Source organism: Notolabrus celidotus, chromosome 9, assembly GCF_009762535.1.
Source record: "Notolabrus celidotus isolate fNotCel1 chromosome 9, fNotCel1.pri, whole genome shotgun sequence".
Classification (NCBI taxonomy): Eukaryota; Metazoa; Chordata; class Actinopteri; order Labriformes; family Labridae; genus Notolabrus; species Notolabrus celidotus.
Genome location: NC_048280.1, coordinates 15,691,177 through 15,711,596, shown reverse-complemented (window position 1 = coordinate 15,711,596; position 20,420 = coordinate 15,691,177). Strand labels below are relative to the sequence as shown.

At 39.8% G+C, this 20,420-nt stretch overlaps 1 protein-coding gene across 1 annotated transcript in view; it reads left to right on the top strand.

Moving 5' to 3' along the window:
* grid2 (glutamate receptor, ionotropic, delta 2) overlaps nucleotides 1-20,420 on the top strand; it is a 631,726-nt gene that overhangs the window by 379,052 nt on the left and 232,254 nt on the right. The window contains 1 exon segment of the mRNA XM_034691895.1: nucleotides 6,982-7,269. Coding sequence (XP_034547786.1) covers nucleotides 6,982-7,269 — 288 coding nt within the window.

The window sequence follows — 20,420 nt, the reverse complement described above, 5'->3', positions numbered from 1 at the left end:
TATTGTAAATAAAATTCAACACATCAGTGTGTGTTACATTCTGCTACTATTCTTATTTTATGATGCTCTTTACAACACACCCGGATACAATCTGTGCTGTCCCGCATTGTCTTGTAAAAAAAAAAAAGGACTTCATTCTTCTGAGCTTGCAGGTGACAGTATCTCTTTTGCACTATTGTTATCAAACTGCTTCATATTGCTAAAGTCCCGGATAGTAGGGATGCTCCGATCGATCGGCCACCGATCATTAGCGGCCGATTTCTGTGAAAAAGTATGTGATCAGTGTATGCCGATCAATGCCTTTCATTGCTGATCACAAAAAACCATCACCTGTGGCTCATACTTTGCAGCCTGCAGCTTGAAGAGGACCTGTGTGTAGTGTACCCCCTCCCCCTTTCCTTCACACTGCGCAGGTGCGCCGCGGCAAACCACAACAAACATGTCTGTTGAGTGGAACTTTTATACAGTCTGTAAGAGTGATGTAAAGTTTGCATCCTGCAACACATGCAACGAAAAAATACCTTGCAGGGGAAGCACGTTAAAAAGCTTCAACAAAACCAATTTAATAAGACATTTAAAGAGCAAACACTTGGCGGAGTATGGTGAGGTTTTGAGGCTCACGACAGTGAATGAAAAGAAGACAGCCGGAGCAGCATCAGTCAGACGGCAGCTAACACAGCCCACGGTGGCAACACTCGTCTGTATGAGCGTGACAGTCAAAAGGCTAAGCAAATAACCCGAAAAATAGTTGAATTCATCGGGCTAGATGAGCCTTTCTCAGTGGTGGAAGACACTGGGTTCCGCCGACTGCTCTCTCACTTGGAGCCCCGCTACGTGCTACCAGGACGTAAATAATTCACAGACGTAGCGCTGCCAGAGCTCCACCAGACAGTGTACTATCACATCGAACGTCTCCATAAAGAAGGAATCCCATTCTTTGTAAGTTTCACGAGTTTCAAACATGGCATATTCAGAAAGACAAACTTGAGATATATTGTCTTTTATTTATTTGACTTTCTGCACTATTTAGCCTGTTTAGAGCCTTAATGTTTCCAATCTGTTAAAGATTGGGTTACTGATAGCAGGTCAATTTTAGTGTTTTTCAGTTGTCCTTTTGACTGAATAGTTGCTGCATTGTGCGTGCAAGGTTTTTGTATTTTTTCTCTTGAAGAAGAAAGAAAAAACATGGTTTTTTTTCTAAATTAAGGTGATTTTATGGTTCCTTTTCACCCAGATTATGTAGCACTCACCATAACTAAATTGAAAAATTTACAGAAAGTCCATGTGATCAGTATCGGTGATCGGCAGTGATTGGCACTCATGGCTGATCGGTATAGGAATCGGCAGCATAAAACCTGATTAGAGCATCCCTACTGGATAGTGTTAATAACCATTGGTTATGTAAGTTTTCTGCATGCTTCATTTATTTTGGATTTGGAAAAACAGCAGCAGAAGTCAGCTCATCAACAAGAGTGGGGCTGATTGTCCTTCTTGCGGCAGTGGAGAGTTCTGTCTGTGTCCTACTTCTGCAGGTAGACAAGAGGCTGCATGCAGTGGTCTCGTCAGGGTGACCAGGGTGTGTTCAAGGCCCTTAAACCAAGATAGGACATAATAAAACTGCCTTGATGACTTAAGAGTTGCTGACTTTGCAAAGAAACTCTTAATGGTGCCATAAAAATCAGGGACAAAAGGAAAAATACTCCTGAATGCAACGGAAATTGCAAGAGGAAGCTGGAAAAATACCACTGGTTGTTCAGCAAACCAACTTCTGGCTGCCGAAAGAGGTTCACAGAGGTTTTTAGGTCCATGGTTGCGTTATGGAGACAGCCTACTGTTCCATTCCATACCTGGATTCTTTTACTCCAATTGTTGAAACGAATCCAGGCTTTCACATCTAGTTTTGAACTACCATTAGGCATACTGGGACACTGAGGCACTGTAGTCTTTTACTCTACAATGTTTGATCTCTACAGGCTTGTTCTCTACATAGGCCCAACGTCTTAGTTTGATCTCACATGGACAGGTTCAAACACTCCATCTTGTATGTCTTGTTTGGAACACCTGTTTTATGTTTTGCACGTATCAGGGTAGTTATTTGTAAAGGATATGAAATGAAACATGCAATCGTTCACTGATTAGCTATAGCATGTTGCATGAACATTTTGTGACAACTCTGGTCTGAGTCTGGGTTTTTTTTGCCTCTAACTCACTCAAGAAATATCCTCAAGCTACATGGATACAGACACTCCTATTGGGTTTCTTCAGGTATTGATTTCCTTGTTTCCTTCCCTTCTCTCTTTCCTCTCCATTCCATCCTGGGTCACTGGACCACAGAAACTGCAGGACTGGGTATCAGTTTGATAAAGTGTGTGTGAATGTATGGTGAGAGGAAAGACACAGATAGAGAGAGGAACTGGTCACACCTGGGTGCAGGTGAAGTGCTTGCCGTCCATTTCTTCTGACAGACCAACAAGCTGAGGAGAGAGCTTAATAACATGCTCTGCTGCAGACAACACATGTAGCGTACAGAACATGCGTCAAAAATGTCTGAATGTAAACCAGAAAAGGACATGGTGGTAGTTCTACACACTGGGAAAACATAAAACATCAAGGAAAGCATTTGATTTATTTGATGTTGGGTTCTTCTGAGGTTTCGGGGCCTTCGTGGATCAATCAGGTGCTTTATTTAAAAAAAGAAGAACTAAATGTACAAAGCCTGATGAAGAGATGGATGACCATGAAGGCATGATAACCTTCCAGCAAAAATAAATAACTGAAGGCAGAGCAGATAAATGAGCACAGCAGATGAGACCTACAGTCTAAGCTTTCGGTGTGTATGTCTCTGTTTGTATGACTTACATGTATATTCCTCAAATAAACACCTCTGCATGAAAGCTTGACAGATCGTAGCCGCTCCAGGCAGATTGATCCTGGAATGATTTATCATGAGTCAGTGTACTTCTCATGCTCAGGGGGTTTTTAGATGTGTGAGTGTGCTTGTGTGTGGGCTGGCAATGATGGTAGTGGTGGTGGTGGTGGTGGAGTGTAAGTGTGGTGTGTTAGTGGGTGGTTATGGTTCAGAATGATGGGTGAAAAACTCCAAATGGCTACATTATGTGTTTGTTTGCACTCCTACTCAGCTCTTTTTCCATCGTCCAAATCTGTTTTTGTGCTCTGAGTGGAGTCATTGTGCACAGCAGTGAGTCCTTTAAGTGTTGTCAAGGTGTAAGGACACAATATCCACCAAACACCAAACTCACACTGAACCACTCTGACTAGAACTCTGTCTTTTAGATTATTCTAAACTTTAAATGTGTGCCAAGAGAGCTTCTCTCTCACTCTTACCACATACTTTTGTACGACCAGCACTTATTGCCTCCTGGATTTTATTCTCTTTTAACTGTTGCTTTCCTCATATTGATGTAACTTTGGAGTGGGTTAACGCATCAGGCCCTTTAAGTCATTAGCAAAGAGCATTAATGAGCCAAGTGCTCAGAAGCCCCCTGCAGATTTAAGAGTGTGTGATGTAGAGGGGATGAGGGCACTAATTCTCCAAAGTGCCCTAATAAGTAGAGGATTAGCAGAGCCTTCCATTAGCCAAAGCTTTCATGATGCTAAGCTAATGCACTATAGCTGGACCAGAGAAAGGAAGCTAAAGCGATAGCTAGCATCCTGCTATAATAGGGACATGGAATCTGGATAATGTAGCTTATGGTTTATGATCGGCTTATTGGGTCTAAATATTTAGAGGAATGCAGACTTGCATACATAAGTGTAAATGTATTCATGGTATATATGTGCATAAATACATCCACAGGTGAGCCCCCCCACACACACACCTACAGGAGCATATGCTCAAACATTAAGGTGATAGAAGATTAATCCTGAGCTCACTCAATTGAAGAATAATGGCCATGACTAAGCAGTATGCAGAGACTTAATGGACTTTAATCATATATTGTTACACATTTAATTAATTCCTCAGAATGTGGACTCTTACAATGGGCAGTGAGATTGAAGCTCCTCTAGCCTCTGCTCATTAATCATCCACATCAATGCAGAAGGAAATGAATGAGTAGAGTAACCCTTTAGCCTTTGCTTAAAATGAAATTCTACTTTAGTGACAGCCGTGACCCGTTTAGCTTGGAAACTTTGACTACTTTGAATGTCTCTGTTCTTCTGCATTAAGCTTTATTTTCTCATCACAAAAACACAATATAATTAATATGTCACATGAAGTTAGTCCTAGGGTTACTTATACATCTCAAAAGTAATGTATCCAAATGCAATCAGTAATGCTCAAGCAAAGTAATTAAACACCAAAAGCAATTAAGCAGACACCACATTGTGAATCATAATGCACAAGCTCGGCTTTGTCACAATTCAAGAATGGATCCTCACAAACCGCTTTGAAGTTCAACCCATTATGTTGTGTTATGGAAACCGATTGACACAGGAGACACTGTTGTGTTGCATATACCTTTTATGCCCCCTCACACACAAACATTCACACACAAGTATACACACACACAGTTTTATTTTGCTTTTCTCAGCAACATGAATCTATCCTCTCAAGCGTTTCTTTCTTTTTTTACTCTCGCTTTCTCTGGCTTTACTTCTGCAGTGTCAACAGCTTAGTGGCATTATACTGACTGTGTGTGTTTTAGATTGTGCCTTCTCGCCAATGTGCGTTGTCACTGCACCATGCATGTGTGTGTGTGTGTGTGTCTCTCTGTGTGTCTGTCTGTCTGTGTTTGATATGTACTGTACTATCTTTAAACATTTCTTCCGCTGCTTTTTGTTTTACCCAGTAACTCTGTGGCACAGTTTTACTGTGCTAAAAGTGAGGTAAACACATTTTGCTGCTTCAAACATAGTAACGGAAGCTGCAAGGAGCAGCACTGAAGCAGAAATAAGGGGTAGAATATGGAGATAAATGGATGAAGGGTAGAAAAGGGAGGCAAGGACATGAGGGCAAAATGCAGGAGGGCAAAATTAATGGAAATACAGACTAAAGGAGGGGAGAGAAGTGAGCAAAATATGAAGTCATAAAGAGGTGATGAATAGAAAGAAGGCTTGAGTACAGACAGGAAAGAGAATCGGTCGCTGCTTGTGTTGCCACAAGGGTAAACAAGATACGAGGGGGAAAATGGGTGGTGAGTAAAGATGGTGAAAAAGATTGGTGGGTGGAATGAAAAAAGGTGCTGGTGAAGGATGCTAGAGAGGAGGCGGAGGAGGAAGGCAGATGACTTCAAATTGAGGACAGTGTGCAGCATTCAGTGGTGCTGTAAGGCAACTAAAATGAAAATCACTGCAAGATTGCAGCTCTGAAATGATTGGGGCTGAAAGGTAAGCACTCAGAGGGGCTGTTTTGGACAAGAGGGGAGATAACGGGAGTGGGTTGAGAGGGTAGGAGGTAGAGGTGTTTCTGACAGCACCAGAGGTCCTGGAAGGATGAAAGTAGGGGGATGAAGGAAAGAGAGGTGAATTAAGCAGAGATGGTGTCTTGGAGCAGAGGAGCACTTAGCACAGCACATAACTTGAGGATTTGTGGATAATCTCTCTGTAGAGTGAGCTTCTTTATTACACTGCTTGAATAAAGTTTTTATAGGATAGTGTTGTTTTCTTTACAACACTGCCTTATTTTTTATTATTTTTCAAAATAAACCTGGAGGTCAGTCAATAATGTGGACAGTGATATGAATGTGTTGAGTTGAGCACTTGTCTTCACTATGTCTCATAGCCAGAATAGAGCTTGCTGGTCAGCAGATTTCTGTCTCTGTAAAGAAAATCAAAGTGAACATGCCTGTACTTCAGTCATGTACTCTGCTATACTGTACATCAGTACCATAAAATGGCATAACACCAAAGCTTTGCGCAAATTGCTTCGGTAATGATTCATCCAATATTCAAATACGTCTCGTGTTTGTCGACAGTTTTGCCACACACATATTTCTTTTAAAACACAGACCCCTTTTCTTTATATGATTTTAGTCTTGTGTCTTCTGACTCATAACACTATATGAGGGTTGAAATGAGTCATGTTGTACGTTATAATTAATCATGCCTGTTTTTCCTTTTACTATCCATGCAGAGAGTGGGTTCTCCTCAATGAATGAATCAAACACAGAAAACAAACCCTGAAGAATAGGCTCCCAGTTAGACATAACACCAAAATAAATGTGTAGTAGTTATCTAAACCCAAACCATCACCTAAACTTAACCTGCATAAACCTAACCTAACGTGGACCTTACACACCATTCTTTGGATCATTCATGGATATTTTACAGCTGTGTTAATCCAGTTCAGTGCAGGCAACCAAATTTTTGTAGAACTTGGTTACTTGGCAAGTTAAAGCAAAAGATCATAGTGGTCTTATATAATACGTCAGCTTTAACTTCTGGTCTTGCCATGGACTTGTGCAAAGAATAATTTCACATGTTCCAGAGTAATCTAGTTTTACCATCCTGACAGGCCACTTTGAAATAGTTTTTCAGGCCCTGAGTAGTTTTTGACAAGGGAATAATGCAGGACTAAAAGTGTCTTTTGTGTAACAGTGTACAATGTTTTTTCTGCCCTGCTGCTAGAAATACCTACGTGTATACCTCAGTATCCAGTTTCCTCCCTCACTGTCTTCATGTCCCTCTGTTTGTAGCTGCCACAGAACAGGATGTATTCGGCTGTACCCGCTTTTGTCTTTAAAATAGCTTAGCAGTGTATGCGGATACGAGAAGATGCGGCTTGCTAGAAATATCGTTTTCATTTTTAGTCGGTGCTGTAGTGATGACTGTAGAATCAGAGTTATTTTCCTTGGTGAACTCTTACCAGAAACCATCCATGATCTAAACTATGAGTTTTTATTGACAACAGTTGAAACTGATATTTCAGCAACATACGACAATGCTCAAGATTAACATATTTGTCTTCTGTTTTTTCTCCCTTCCCCCTCTTCCTCTGCTTTTTCCCTCTCCTCCATCTAGCCTGCGAGCTGATGAACCGTGGTATCCTGGCTCTGGTCAGCTCAATCGGCTGCATGTCAGCAGGCAGCCTTCAGACTCTGTCTGATGCCATGCACATCCCCCACCTCTTTGTTCAGCGGTCTACAGCAGGGACACCGCGCTCCTCCTGCCCAGCAACCAGTCGCCTCCCTGGCACTGATGACTACACCCTAATGGTCCGCCCACCTGTCTATCTCAATGAGGTCCTTATGCAGGTGGTGTCTGAGTACAGCTGGCAGAAGTTCATCGTCTTCTATGATTCAGATTTTGGTGAGGATACAACCTATGTCTGTTTTTGTGGATTTCCATAAGGTTTGGGTATGAATGGTACCTTGTAGATTGCTCTCTTTTCTGGGTAACACCTGGACTGGGGTTTCAAGCTGGCTAAGCTATCACTTAGCATTTAGGAAAACATTTGAAATGAGCATCTGGAAAAAAAAAAAACATCACTATTAGGGGAGAGAATGTTTCCCTAACAAGACGATCTAATCAGATTCAAACCTTGATGACTAGATTCAGGGAATTCACTAAAATGAAGATTGATTTGGTGCAATTAGATACAGTTTGATTAAATGCAAATTGATTATTGAATCCCATGTCATCTTCTTTAATGCAACTTAGTAAAAAATTAAAGACAGTATGTCTTTCAAAATAACACATCATTGCATTAAAGATTTTTCCAAGAGACACAACTAACACCACTCCTGTGAAAGGCTCAAATCTCGTGAGGCTAAAGACACTGAACACACCTCAGTCAACCAGATAACAGCTGTCCTTCAACTGGTTGGTATGTCATTCTCACTGATCAAAGGCGCTGCAGACTGTGAACTCGGATATTGAACATTTAAATCTTATCCAATTTGCACTGGCAAATCTTTACATCTCCTGTAACTATGTGACTGCTTATGCCACATGCAACAATGTGAATAATCCTTTCATTTTTCAATAGCCAAAGTACTAGTAATCGTTTTTTTCATTTATTATTATTTTATCCCCAATATTATTGTATTCCCACATTGATGAATAAGAAACAACGGGCCTGTTTGTATAAAAGAGTATGATATAATACAATAAAATGTTACAGAATGTGATAAGATGCAATACAATACACTACAATACAATATTGTGAAATGTTACAGATCATGTCATTACAATTCAGGCAGCAGTGCTTCTGATTAGATAAGAATCTCCCACAAAGAGGTACTATCTGCAGTGAAAAGCAAGTATAGAATGTTCTTGGTACAAAAAGTGACTTGGAGTTGCTTGAGCTTTGTCGAGCAGTGGACATGAGGCTTATTATTCAGCCTGTCTAAAATTCAGGAGAGTCAGAAAAACTTAGCATCAACCCCCTGACATTTAGTGGGTTTGTGAAACTGGCGTTGTGTAAATTTGAATTTATCTGATGTAACAGCATCAATGCTCTCTCAGCATGGTGGGGCATTAGAGACCTAATGGATGTACGGTTATGTCAGAAGCTTTGCTCTCCCTCTATTTCTTCCCTTTCACTTTCTGTCTCATAAAAACGGACCCAGGCAGACATGGGGGCTTGCATTGATGTGCACAGCAATAGGCAGACACATGCATATGTATCTTTATGCTTGTGACTCATCACTCTGCCTGTGTGTTTATGCTGTCTGATTTTACCCGTCTTCTGTCTCTTTGCCCTCTCTCTTTCCAGTCCATTAACTCTAACATTAGACTAGCAGCATCCTATGTCCTTTTTATACAGAGCCCCTTTTTTTTCAGTCTCTTAGCGTGCTTTTACAGAAGTTCAGCCTTCTGCATTGTGTATGTACAAATACTCTCATATATTGTAGCTGTGCCTGTGTTTGAGGTATTAATGTTTTCGTTTTAAAGTCAGTCTCTACTGATGGCTCAGGCCTATTATACCCCATTTTTCTTGCGACAACTGAAGAGGGGTTTTGGTGTGGCCCTTTGGTTGGTACCTATGTTCAGCCATGATTAACCCTCATTATGAGGGGTTCACAGGTTTAATTTTGAACTTCGTGAATTGCTCGCAGGCTCATCTGACTCATCTTCTCTGCACAGGTTTTTTTAAATGTTTGATATTTAGAATTTAAATCTGGATGTGCAGTTCTCTCTGAACAGGAATAGAGCAGCCAAAAAAGAAAGGAGAGAACACAGAGCTGCTGACAGTGTTTTCAAGAAGCTATAAACATACAGGCTCTGGGCCGGTTAGCAAGCATACCATTGTTTGATATAAAATAGAAATGCATTCCCACCTCTGCTTCTTGCTGAAAAATAGACAACGCATGTTGCCCACATCTGCCCCAACATTATCCCATATACAGTGTGGTTTAGCTTTTCGCTGTGTTTTTTTTGCCAATGCAAAACACCACAACAACATTATAGTTGTTCTCTGTTTTGTATACAACTGCTCCATAAAGCGAACACAAGATCCTGGAGATCACCGTGACAAATTTGACTTATAGAATAATCTGTAATGGGTTGTGTACAATCACTTTGCATCCTGTCGTGTGCATATTAGAAATAGTTTGAAGTACATCTGTGAAGTTTGTCCTTGGGTTTGAGGAGTCCAAACCCTGTTTGTCAGTTGGTTAGGATTTCAACACTACGGTATGTGTCTTTTGTGACCCCAAATTTGCCCCCCAAATTATCTTGTGTTGTTACAAAGCAATTCCTCTCTTTTCAAGTATGGTCACAAACTTAACCAAACTCACATTGAGGCAATGTTCTGTCACTTTACATCACTGTTTTGTCTATGCCTGTATTGTTTCAGTCTCTAATGACTGGCTGAACTCTAAGGTCTTTGAATAATTTCCCTCTGATGTTCCAACTTTTTTGTCCCTGCCCTTTATGTTGAGAGATCATTAATATTTTAATGGTACAGGAGAGACAACTAGTGATGCACTACCCTTGTAATAGGCTGAAACTTGAAACCATGTAGCGTTTTAATCACACCAGAATGAATGATGCCAAAGTTTGAATTCTGCTCGCCATCGGAAAACACCAGCTGTGACATCACTCAGTCTTTGCTCGAACAGAAGTACTTCTGAACTTTATCCTCAAGAAAGTTTCAGCCCATCGAGAGCGCTGTAACAGTTTTCTGCCTTAGCTGGCTCTGTGTTGATTTAATCCTCACTGCTAGAATGGAGCTCCATTTCACTCATTGCATTCAATTAACACAATTAATGTGTTGTTTGCATTGATCTCCAATAAGATCTCTGCACTGGAGTTGTTTTGCAATGCATTCTGCTGGCTCAAACTCAATTTACCAAGGCATTAAAGCATTTTATCAGAGTATTGAATCTGTCATATGAAAGTATGTTCTAACTAGTGAGCTCTATCAGGCAGTTTATATTGGATGGATATTGAATGTGGCCCTTCTGGAAATGATAGTCCAATACATCAGAAGTCTGTTTGGTAAATACTGTAATTAAATCAGCCCTGAGGACCTCTTAGCAGGAACATTTTCATCTAGTCTGTAAATTAATTGGTAAATTAGAGGTACACAGCAACATAGTTTAGAGTATGCTAAGTCCTGCAGTTCAACTCAGAACTAAGAGCTTTTTGCATGACATAAAAAGTTATTTGCGATCACAATTTTCAGACTTCCCAATAATAAATATGGTTATCCCTGTAGGCACAACAATGTAGTATCAATATCCTTAAACATGTCCTATGAAAATTGTCTTTCAGCTTGGATGTATAACTCGTGTTTGCTTCCTTGTACTGAACTCTGCACCGCCTGATGTGGTTTCTGCTTAGCATCAAAGTTCAGCACAACTGCGAAAACCTTTATTTCACACCATGAGTTGAACTTTGTAAAATGCGCATGCAAATTACCAACAAAAATACCCATGCCCTTTGGGAAGAGGTTTTTACTCTAACCTTAACCCGACCCCAATCATGACTGAAAGTTGGATCACCGTTTTCTCCCTGGCTACACAACCTTAGATCCACGGGTTTAGATCCAAAATTGCTCCCAAATGTGCTGTATTTCACACAAAGTATCAGACATGCACACAATAGCATACTTGCGAACGCACGCATGTCCACACCCCATTTAAATCCCCTCCATCCCCTCTGTGCTCTGTGACCACTGATTCAGCACATGGATCCTCTGGGTTTTGACAGTGCTGTTCTCACTGCCACAGAAGGCCCTTTAAAGATATCACCATTGTTCCCTAATGGCCTCACCCCGTTCAAGGAGAGAAGGGAGACAGCAAGAGCGAAAAAGAGAGAGAGTGAGAAAGAGAGAAACAGTGAGGTAGAGTGAGAGAGAGACAGAGACAGAGATGGCCTTTTAAGATGATAGCAATGTTCCCAAAAGGCCTTGCCTCTGAACAAGGAGAGTTCTTTAGAGAACAGACAGTCGAGTGTGTCGTCTCAAATGAAGCTACGGTGCAACTGTCCCAATCCCTATTTTCAGCTCTACTGGTGCGATCCGGACACTGAGAACACATGTTTTCTCTCTATTATCTCTCACCCTCGCTCTCTCTCTCTCTCTCTCTCTCGCGCTTTCCAACTTGTCCTTTGCCTCCTTCATTCACTTCACCGCTTTCTGTCTGCATTAACACTGTAAAGCTGATATATATTGAATGTTTTATTGACAAGTGCCTGTTACCTGCTGAGTCACCTTGCCTGTAATCCAGTCGGAACTGGAAACACAGGTCTCATTGGGCAAATGTTGGAAGCACCACTTAGAGGTAATAACACTGTTGACATTAAGATGATTTGTTTTGTTTTGCTTTTAGCCAATGACGAGTGGAGCCTGAGGCACAATAGTAAAAGGTTATAGTCTATCCAAAGTACCGCTTTTAAAGTGTTAGGCCTGTTAGGTTGCCAGTCTTTTATAAGGGGAAAACAATAAGGGTGCTGATATTTGGGACACATACGCCTAGTTTCATAAAAAGTAGACGTGAGTGGCTATGTTAAAAGGTCTGAGATCCAGTCCAATCTGCACATACAAAATATGATTATATTGATGAGTTTTGGCTCCACAGAAAAAGTATCTGTCTCTAAATTGTCTATTTGAGCAAAGGTAAGTTAAATGAATCCACCTGGGATAAAGCAAAAACATTGTTTGTCACATATTGGCTTTGGCGGTCAATAGTGCAGCTTTCTAAAATGTCAGCTCAGCCCATCAGACCTGTTGTGTACAACCTGCAAGTGAGTGTATTATATTTTTGTATGTACTCTGGTTATAAATATTTTAGCAGAGGTTTATGAATTAAATATTAAATCAATATGCTCATCTAACGGGGATACCAATTATAGCAGGTTCTATGTGTCACAATGCAGATCATGCAACACATGCATATGGTAATTAAACATGTCTCTTAACCATGTTCAGAATTTTCAAAAACATTTCATACATGAATCTTCCTTCCTCCCCTCTTTTATCTCTCTTTATAGCAAGTTGTTGATGAAAGAGTAATGAGATAGATGATAACGGTGGAAAAACAATTTTCTCCCTCTGTTTTCTTCTTATCACACAGCGAACATCATGAAAATGTCAACCACTGTTTTTATTGGTTCACGCAAAGCAGATGAGTGTGTACTCTACTGACAGCTGACAGTGAAGTAAGTCACCTCACATATTTGCATATTCCCCTTTTGTGGCTCTGGAAAAGGTAAACACTTGACTCAAGAGATAGGGTGAGGCACTTAATGAGCACAGGAAAAGGGAAAGAAGAAGAGAAAAAAAAGGAAGAAGAGAAAGGAAATGAGGGACAGCAATGCTCCATGCATCAGAAAAAAGTAAAGATGAAAAAGCTGATTTGACCTTAAATGAATCGTGTGAAGACCTTGAGAGGGTGAAGATGTTAACGGGAGAAATCTGTTGGATATTTGAAATGTCAAGTTGTCACTTTAAAAGGAATCACTGTTGGTAAAATACCAGTGTATGTTTGATCTCTTTCCAGGTTTCACAAGAAAGCACGTCAAGCACTGACTGAGGAAAGGACAATCCTTTGGGGAGGGTGCTGACGCTATTTTCTCTTTCATTTATTCCGACTGCCTTTCATTAAAGAAATACTTAATATGACAGGTAGCAGTGGAAACTTCTGACAGCCTCCTGCTTCTTAAAAATTCAGCTCTTTAATATATTTAGAAATGCATTTATGTGATACCTGAAGTAGTGATACAACAGCGTGGCAAGACACGGGGTACATTTTTAGGAAGAAAATGAGACAAGACATCCATTCAATATTTGTTTTGAAGGGGGTTTCACAGTAAAAGTATGTTGCTGCTTTAATGGGCAATGTGACAAAACCAGATGTGTTATTATGGCTCCCGTTTTACATGAAAGTATATTATAAAGATGCAGAATTCACAATCGCCAGATAACCAACAGACACCTGCAAAACTTCCTCTGTGTCTCTTTCTCAATCTCTGTCATATTTTCTTGAAAATTACTTTAACCCCGTACCCCACACATAATTGGCAGTTAGTGCACAGAAAATATTCAATAATGAACAATAAGTGTATACAATTGCACTCTCCAGCAGAAAAGACTTTACGTTTTAGAATCTCATAATCATCAAGAATAAGCAGGCTGTATTTAGGCTATCAAAAGATGACTAACCAACCCCGCTGCAAGTGTTAAATGCTTAAGTTGAGCACTGCCAGCTAGCCATTCTGTGCATGTTCCCTCATCTAAAGTCCAGCTCCCTCCTTTTTATTGGTCTCTGTTCACAGCTCTCCTATTGGAATTGGTCTTCCAAATCATTTTTAAGTTTTTGCCTTAGTGGTAGTTTTGTAAAATTGTTTTTACTTATATAGTTACAATGTGCAGAAATTATAATATTAAGCAGTTAGCTTCTAGATTGAAACACTGCCTTGCCCACCCCTCCTGTCAGTGAAGTAAAAATGTCCTTCAAGGATAAGAAGCTGTGATGCATGATAAGTAGCATCGTCCATTTGTCAAGTTTTTACCATCTAAAACCACTCTCTTCTTCTCCATCTTCCAACTGGTGCATTTCGCGCATTCACACAAGATGCAAAAATGTGTGTGCTACAGTAGAAACATGGCGGTGCAAGATGGCAACCTCTGTGGAAGGAGACCCACTCCGATGTAGCTAAAATAAGCTTATTCTAAGTTAATAACAACAAAACAATTTTTTGATTCAAGTGATTATGCATTAATTCAAACATACTTATATATACTATATTCCATTTCTACCTATTATCTTCTGCTAAATGCTGTTAAATTTTGCACACTGTATCTTTAAATCTTCAATAACCACATGTGCTGATGTTGTTAGTGGTGGAACTGTTAATCACACTTCCGAAGGAGCATGACTATAAAGTATTCTGATTGGTTAATTCACCAAGGGACGCCAACTTCACCTGGTTCCTCAAATCCATTCATGGCCACCACAATCTCACCACACATCTATCACTTAACATTTAGAGGAGTGCAGTTTTACTCTGGGTAAAACAAGAAATTGAAAATAGGTTATCAATTTGACTTTTCTATAATTTAAAGTAGCAGGGTCAATGGGCCCAACTTCTGCCACTCAAAGCCTTTAACATGGATATATTTTGTGCCCTCAAATTGCCATGCCTTACCAAATAATAGTATGATACAAAATGTAGCACATATTTTAATAGAAGAATGAAAATGAGAGCATTGCAATTTGACAGGCACAATATTGTTTATAGCAACATTGGAAAGAGAAAGAGGTACGATAAGAGAACAATGATGGAAAGATAGATATATATTTTTTAACAGCAATGAAACCCATAGACGCCACAGGAGGGAGGGCTGGTAGGTGAAGGAGGAGGGGATAAATACATAAAAGCTATGCCAAGAGAGATGGGGGAAAAGTTGACGATAAAGCAAGGTTCAGAGAAATTGAGTCAAAAAGGTACACTGGTGAGCCAAACAGCAAAATTCAACAAGATTTTTACAGGGAGGTCAAATCCTGTGGCGAGCAAGAGATAAAAGGGGATGGAAAATATATAAGGAAAAACAGAAACCGTAAAGCAGAGGGTGGATGGGTACAGAGATCTAAAGGCATAGCAGATTTGGCAGGGTAGAGTAAAAAGCAGGCAGGTGAGACGATAAACAGAAAACAACGGAAAAGAGGGTAATATATTTTACAAAACAGCGTGACCCAACAGTAGTATTACACATCCTTGGAGGACACTGAAGGTGAAATATTTTAGCTGTATGAAGTTCAGTTAGGGAGAGGGAGAGCTTAGAGATAGGCAGTCTGCAGCAAAGCATTAAGATAGATGAGGATCTAAACTTATTGCTTTGAGGACATCTTATTAGACAAATCTTAGAAGCTAAATGTTTTCCCAGATGGTCAGATGAAAAATCTTTAAGTCTGGGTTTTTGATACCCACAGAGGTAGCTGTAAGTTTGCTGACAGGACACAGGACAGCCAACCGATGAAAGGAAAGGTGTGAAGGAAGGGAGCTGTCTGAAAAAAAGCACTTCTCCCCCTCACTCTTCCATAGTTTATTAAAGTAATTCTAAAACTCAGGGACCTTATGACCTACCTTTTAATTCTTGATAGTCACTAGTATTTTGCACAATATAATGTAAAGAGGTATCAACTGTCTGATCCTATGGTTGTGACACAGCCTTTTTCTCCTTTTTATTTGCATTTTGGGTCGTTCGCCAGGAGTACAACCTCTTCAAGTTGGCTGTTCTTCAGCAGACACATTTGCAGTACTTTTTATATTTATTTTTGTCCTTTTTTCTATTTTACAAGCAAGCTAAGAAAGACATAATGTGATGAGTTCAACGCTGGTTATGAAACAGACTGAACTTCATGCTGATGCCTCTGTATGACTTACAAAGGCAAACAGGAACATCAGGAATCTGACTTTTTCAGTATTCTAATACCTGTTACCACTGTCAACAGGGATGTGTTCAGAAAAGGATTTAACCGCAAAAAGGAGCTTTTGTTTGAAATTTCAACAGAAAAGATTCATAGGGAACAATGTGATTGACAGCTAAAAGACAGCAGACTGATTTTTTTTTACTGGGGAACATTGAGACTACTTTGTCTTAATTTTACCTTCAGTTGGATTTCTCCCTCCTGCAAGCGAGTAGGCTACTAGAAATGTTCTTATGTTACAGTGTCATACTTGGGTCAGTCCTCAGCAATGTTTCCAAAGTATGATTACCATGACTGGCATTACAATTATACTTACCACTATCATTATTACAAAAACTATCAGCCCTTGGGAATGTAGAGCTACAGTAATAGTTTAGTTTTGCTAACATTATCATTTGTTTGCTAACTAGCCAGCTAACTAATCGACTATGTTACTGTGTTGTCCTTATACTAGCACACATGAATGCTAGCATTAACTTGCTGGCTCAATAGCACAAGTACATTTGCCTCAGTTTGTGCAAGCCAAACTGTAAAAACAAAATAAATAACAGTAGAAAAATAAACTAATTATAATTAACTAGGCTTTAATATATTAAAATGACTAAATGCAATCTACAACTTTATCCTAGCTGAGTTTATGAAAATAAGTATATACTTAGTAAGACTAAAACTTATGCTGCCATGCAGAATAAATAAAGAAATAGATAAATAGATAAATAAACAGATAAATAAATAAATAATATGTTACAATAATGACAAGAATCATTAAAAAGTTAGTTAATATGTAATATAAATCTGTAAATAAATGAGGGATTAGCTGCTCACAGCGTCTACCCGGAAGGGCATGAGTTGTCTCATCAGGCGCACCTGCTGGAGGTCTATCAGAGGAAGCGCCGGAGAGCAGCGGGCATAAGCGCGGCACTTTAAACGGACTGCTGTTTGGAGTAGATCGGTGGTGCAGAGGACAATCCTTAAGAAACCGAGGAGGCAGCCGGTAGGAGCTGGTTTATGAACTGTCTGTTTGTCAGCTGATGATCGCTGCTGCGGCGGTGCCGGCTCGGGCACGCGCTTCATCTGCGCGCTGCTGAAATGTTTTTCACCTGATTAGTGAAAACTGTTTCTGAAAAAACTCTGAAATGAAAGAAATCAAATAAAAGGAGTAAAATAAGATACATGTTGGGCTAATTTGAGTGGAGTCCAGTCACCTTTGGTCTGATTGTCTGTCCTTTCAAGTTGGGACACTGCATGACAATTAAAGAACTTGACAGTTTGCTCAGTAAAGTCACTGAGCAGCTGAGTAGCTTTTGACTGGCGAACTCAGATCAAGAGAAAAAACGTCTTGGGCACACGCTTGAAATGTCTTTCAGGCATTACAAGTTGCTGTTGTTTTGACTACACATGGCTAGTTCACAAAGTTTGTTATAATGAAGGTTATATGTAAGCTGAGGCTGTGTGCAGGGATCTGGTATCAGATTATCACTTCCGATGTTCATTGCACCTGCCGAAATATGTGATTTCGGCCTAGTAAGACATTTCAATCTAAATGAAGAATTGGCTGTCCCTAAACTCATTTAGTTTAATTTATTACTGATAGCCACCAAATAATATGTAGTGTGTAGTAGTCCCAGGAAGGTCAATTTTAAACGGAATATGTCCTAAGACAAGAACGGAAGAAAAGGGGAGCTGAGGGAATTGGAGAGGAGTGTAGAACACTTAATGTATCTGAAAGTGAGAGGAAGCAGTGCTTGGTGGATTAAAAGCAGGAAAAGATTTGAAGATGGGTAAAGTGGCGTACACCTAAAAGGTGCCAAGCCTTTTATTGAGTGTTGGTTTTTAACGAATGTTGGCTAAGCTCTCTGTGGGGACTTTGTGAATGGGAAGCCTGGGGCTTTGAGAAAAAATAAGAATGAAAGAAAGGGTGAGAAGGAGGAAAATAAAGCAAAAGAGTGGTGGACAAGGGTAGGCACTTAGATCTAAAAGGGTAGACAATTTAGAGAGCAATAGCGGTGTGAAAGACTATTGCTGCTTCAGGCATTTGATTTCTTATATCGAGGAAAACTTCCCAAGTTTAGGTCCAAATCCTGAGGGCTGGGTACTTGAACATTTTGAGCCACATGTTCAGCTGATGAATTAATTCACAAGGCCTAAGCTTTGGTGAAACATTCATTTTGAGGCTCAATCCATATTTAAGAAGCACTACCTTTGAGCCTTACAACAGTGAACTGCCCGGGGCAGGAATAAGGATAGCCAGGACTGCAAGGCTGAGGGCAAAGACATAAAATGTAGGAAATTATGTTGGGCTGACAGCAGAATGGAACATGGTGAGGATCGGGAGCAGTTGCACAAACATACATTTCTGTTAAAAGTGGTATTGTTTTTGCTTTTCCATGATGCCCATCTGAAATTAAGGTGTGGTGCATTTTCTTTTGCCTAGGTTTGATGAATAAAAGCTAAATGTACTGTCATCTGTAAATAGATATCAACTTGTAGCAGCTGACTAATATGAACACATCGAGAATTCAGAGAAAAACATTGTTTTTTTTCATATTTTTCCACTAATCCTTGCTTCAATACTGTAAAAGGTTTTTGAAGACAACATCATTTTGTCAGTCAATAAATTAAGTAAAGGAAAATGCACATTCAAGACCCCTTTATGTAACTTTACATACGTCTATTTCGCACAACCACCAACTCACTGGCTACCAACCAAAGATACAAATACATTGACACTAAGTTTTGATTTACAAATGTTTTTTTAGTTTTTTTTATTGATTTATACATGCTGTTTAAGAAAATAGTCCCTCAGATTCCATGACTGGTAGCGCTTACATTGTAGTAGTTGATTCATGTCTGGTTTTCTCAATTTGGTCAACATGTCTTTCATTCCGGTCCTTGTGTGTTTCAATGCTAGTTTATGCTAGTTTCTTTCGCTCTCTCTGTAGAGACAAAAGACACAAAATGGTCTTTTAAACAATTAATTGAACTACAATCTATTTAGAAGTAACCCATTTTGCCTTGACCCAATTTGTCATGTAAAAAAATCATTTGTTAATAGAAAATTCACTTGCCATTACATTGTGAAGTAAGGTCATACTTATGTAATCTCATCCATCTTTCATCTTTCTTACCATTTCACAAAAGCTGATTTGTTTATTTGTTTAAGCATAGAATCCATGCATAAAAAGTTAAACTATTATGTAAACACCGAGCGATCAAGCTTGATGGGCGAATGGAGGGGAAAATTGAAGGACGGACACTGCCTCTTTGTAAAGTCACAGCCAGTTATGCTTGGCTTTATCCAAAAAGCCTTCCAGCAAGAGTTACTAGGCCAGACTTTCAGTGCCTCTGGCAGGGAGAGGATGGTTGAAACAAAAGGGCGCAAAGAAGAAGGGCCGGAAACTGTGAAGTCAGATGCAGAACAAATCCAAAAAGTTTGGTATTATCTGATGAATTTGAAGATTTTTAAGTCAAACAAAGGGAGGCAGCAGAACTCTGACAGATATTTCGGGGGGTTACATAGACTGCATCTCATTTGCAGGTGTTAGATGTTTCTTCCTTATTTTACACTCAGGGGTATCTCCTTTTAATATCTGAAGTGTTAACATCTCCTTTGGACTGTGGGTCCTTTTCATTTCTTCACAGTTCTTTCAAAGTTCCTATCGGTGTTTTCTCATCCTTTATTACGGTGCTTGTCAGTGCAGCCTTAAGCACCTGTTTCGTTTTTATTTTACCTAACTTGCTTATTTCCCTTTCTAAAACTCTTTTATAGCCTAGAATCATGTGCATTGTTTTGACCATTCATGTCAACAAACTATCTTGATTTTAATCTTTCCTTCTGGATCTCATTCTTATGCAGCACATAATAATATCACTTAAATAACTAATTTCTAAAATGGCCTTACTGTTATAAGTAGGCAATTTGCAATTTTAAATTATTAAATTGCTTTTCTAATTCAACTAGCTCTATCATGGAATGTTCAAGTCAAATCTACCAAGGTAAGGGGAAGATGATAATCATTTCTGGCATTAAAATGTCTGAAAACACTCTCTAACCTAAAAGCTCTGTCTGTTGGTAAGATAAGAACCCCGTCTCCAGTGTTGAGTTTAGGGGCATTACACATGATACAGAGCCTGCCTCTCTGAGGGGTATAACAGCCTGGACTCTGCACATTCCCAAAATGAGATTCAGCCTGGAGGAACGGAAAGCAAACAGAGGGGAAACTGAGGGGGATTTCAGATGATAAGCCAAGGGAAGAAAGAAGGATGAGAGGAAAGCAAGCAGGGGAAAAAAGGAAGTAGTGCTTCCTGAACACAGACAGAGTGCCGCTGAGCTGGTCTGTACATGCAGGTGAAATCCCTGTGTGCTGTTGGCTGCTACACTACATTAACTCAAGCTTTTACTCGAGCTAGGGACTTGGAGGATGGATGGGACAGAGGGGGAAGAAGGGAAGCCTGACAAATTGGGGAAAAGGACACACAGGGAGCAGTTCCATACACAGCTCTGCCGTGCTTCGTGAGGAATAATAGAAACAATTTCAAGTGATTGAGTTTTCTTTGCAAAATGGCTTTTCAGTTCCACTT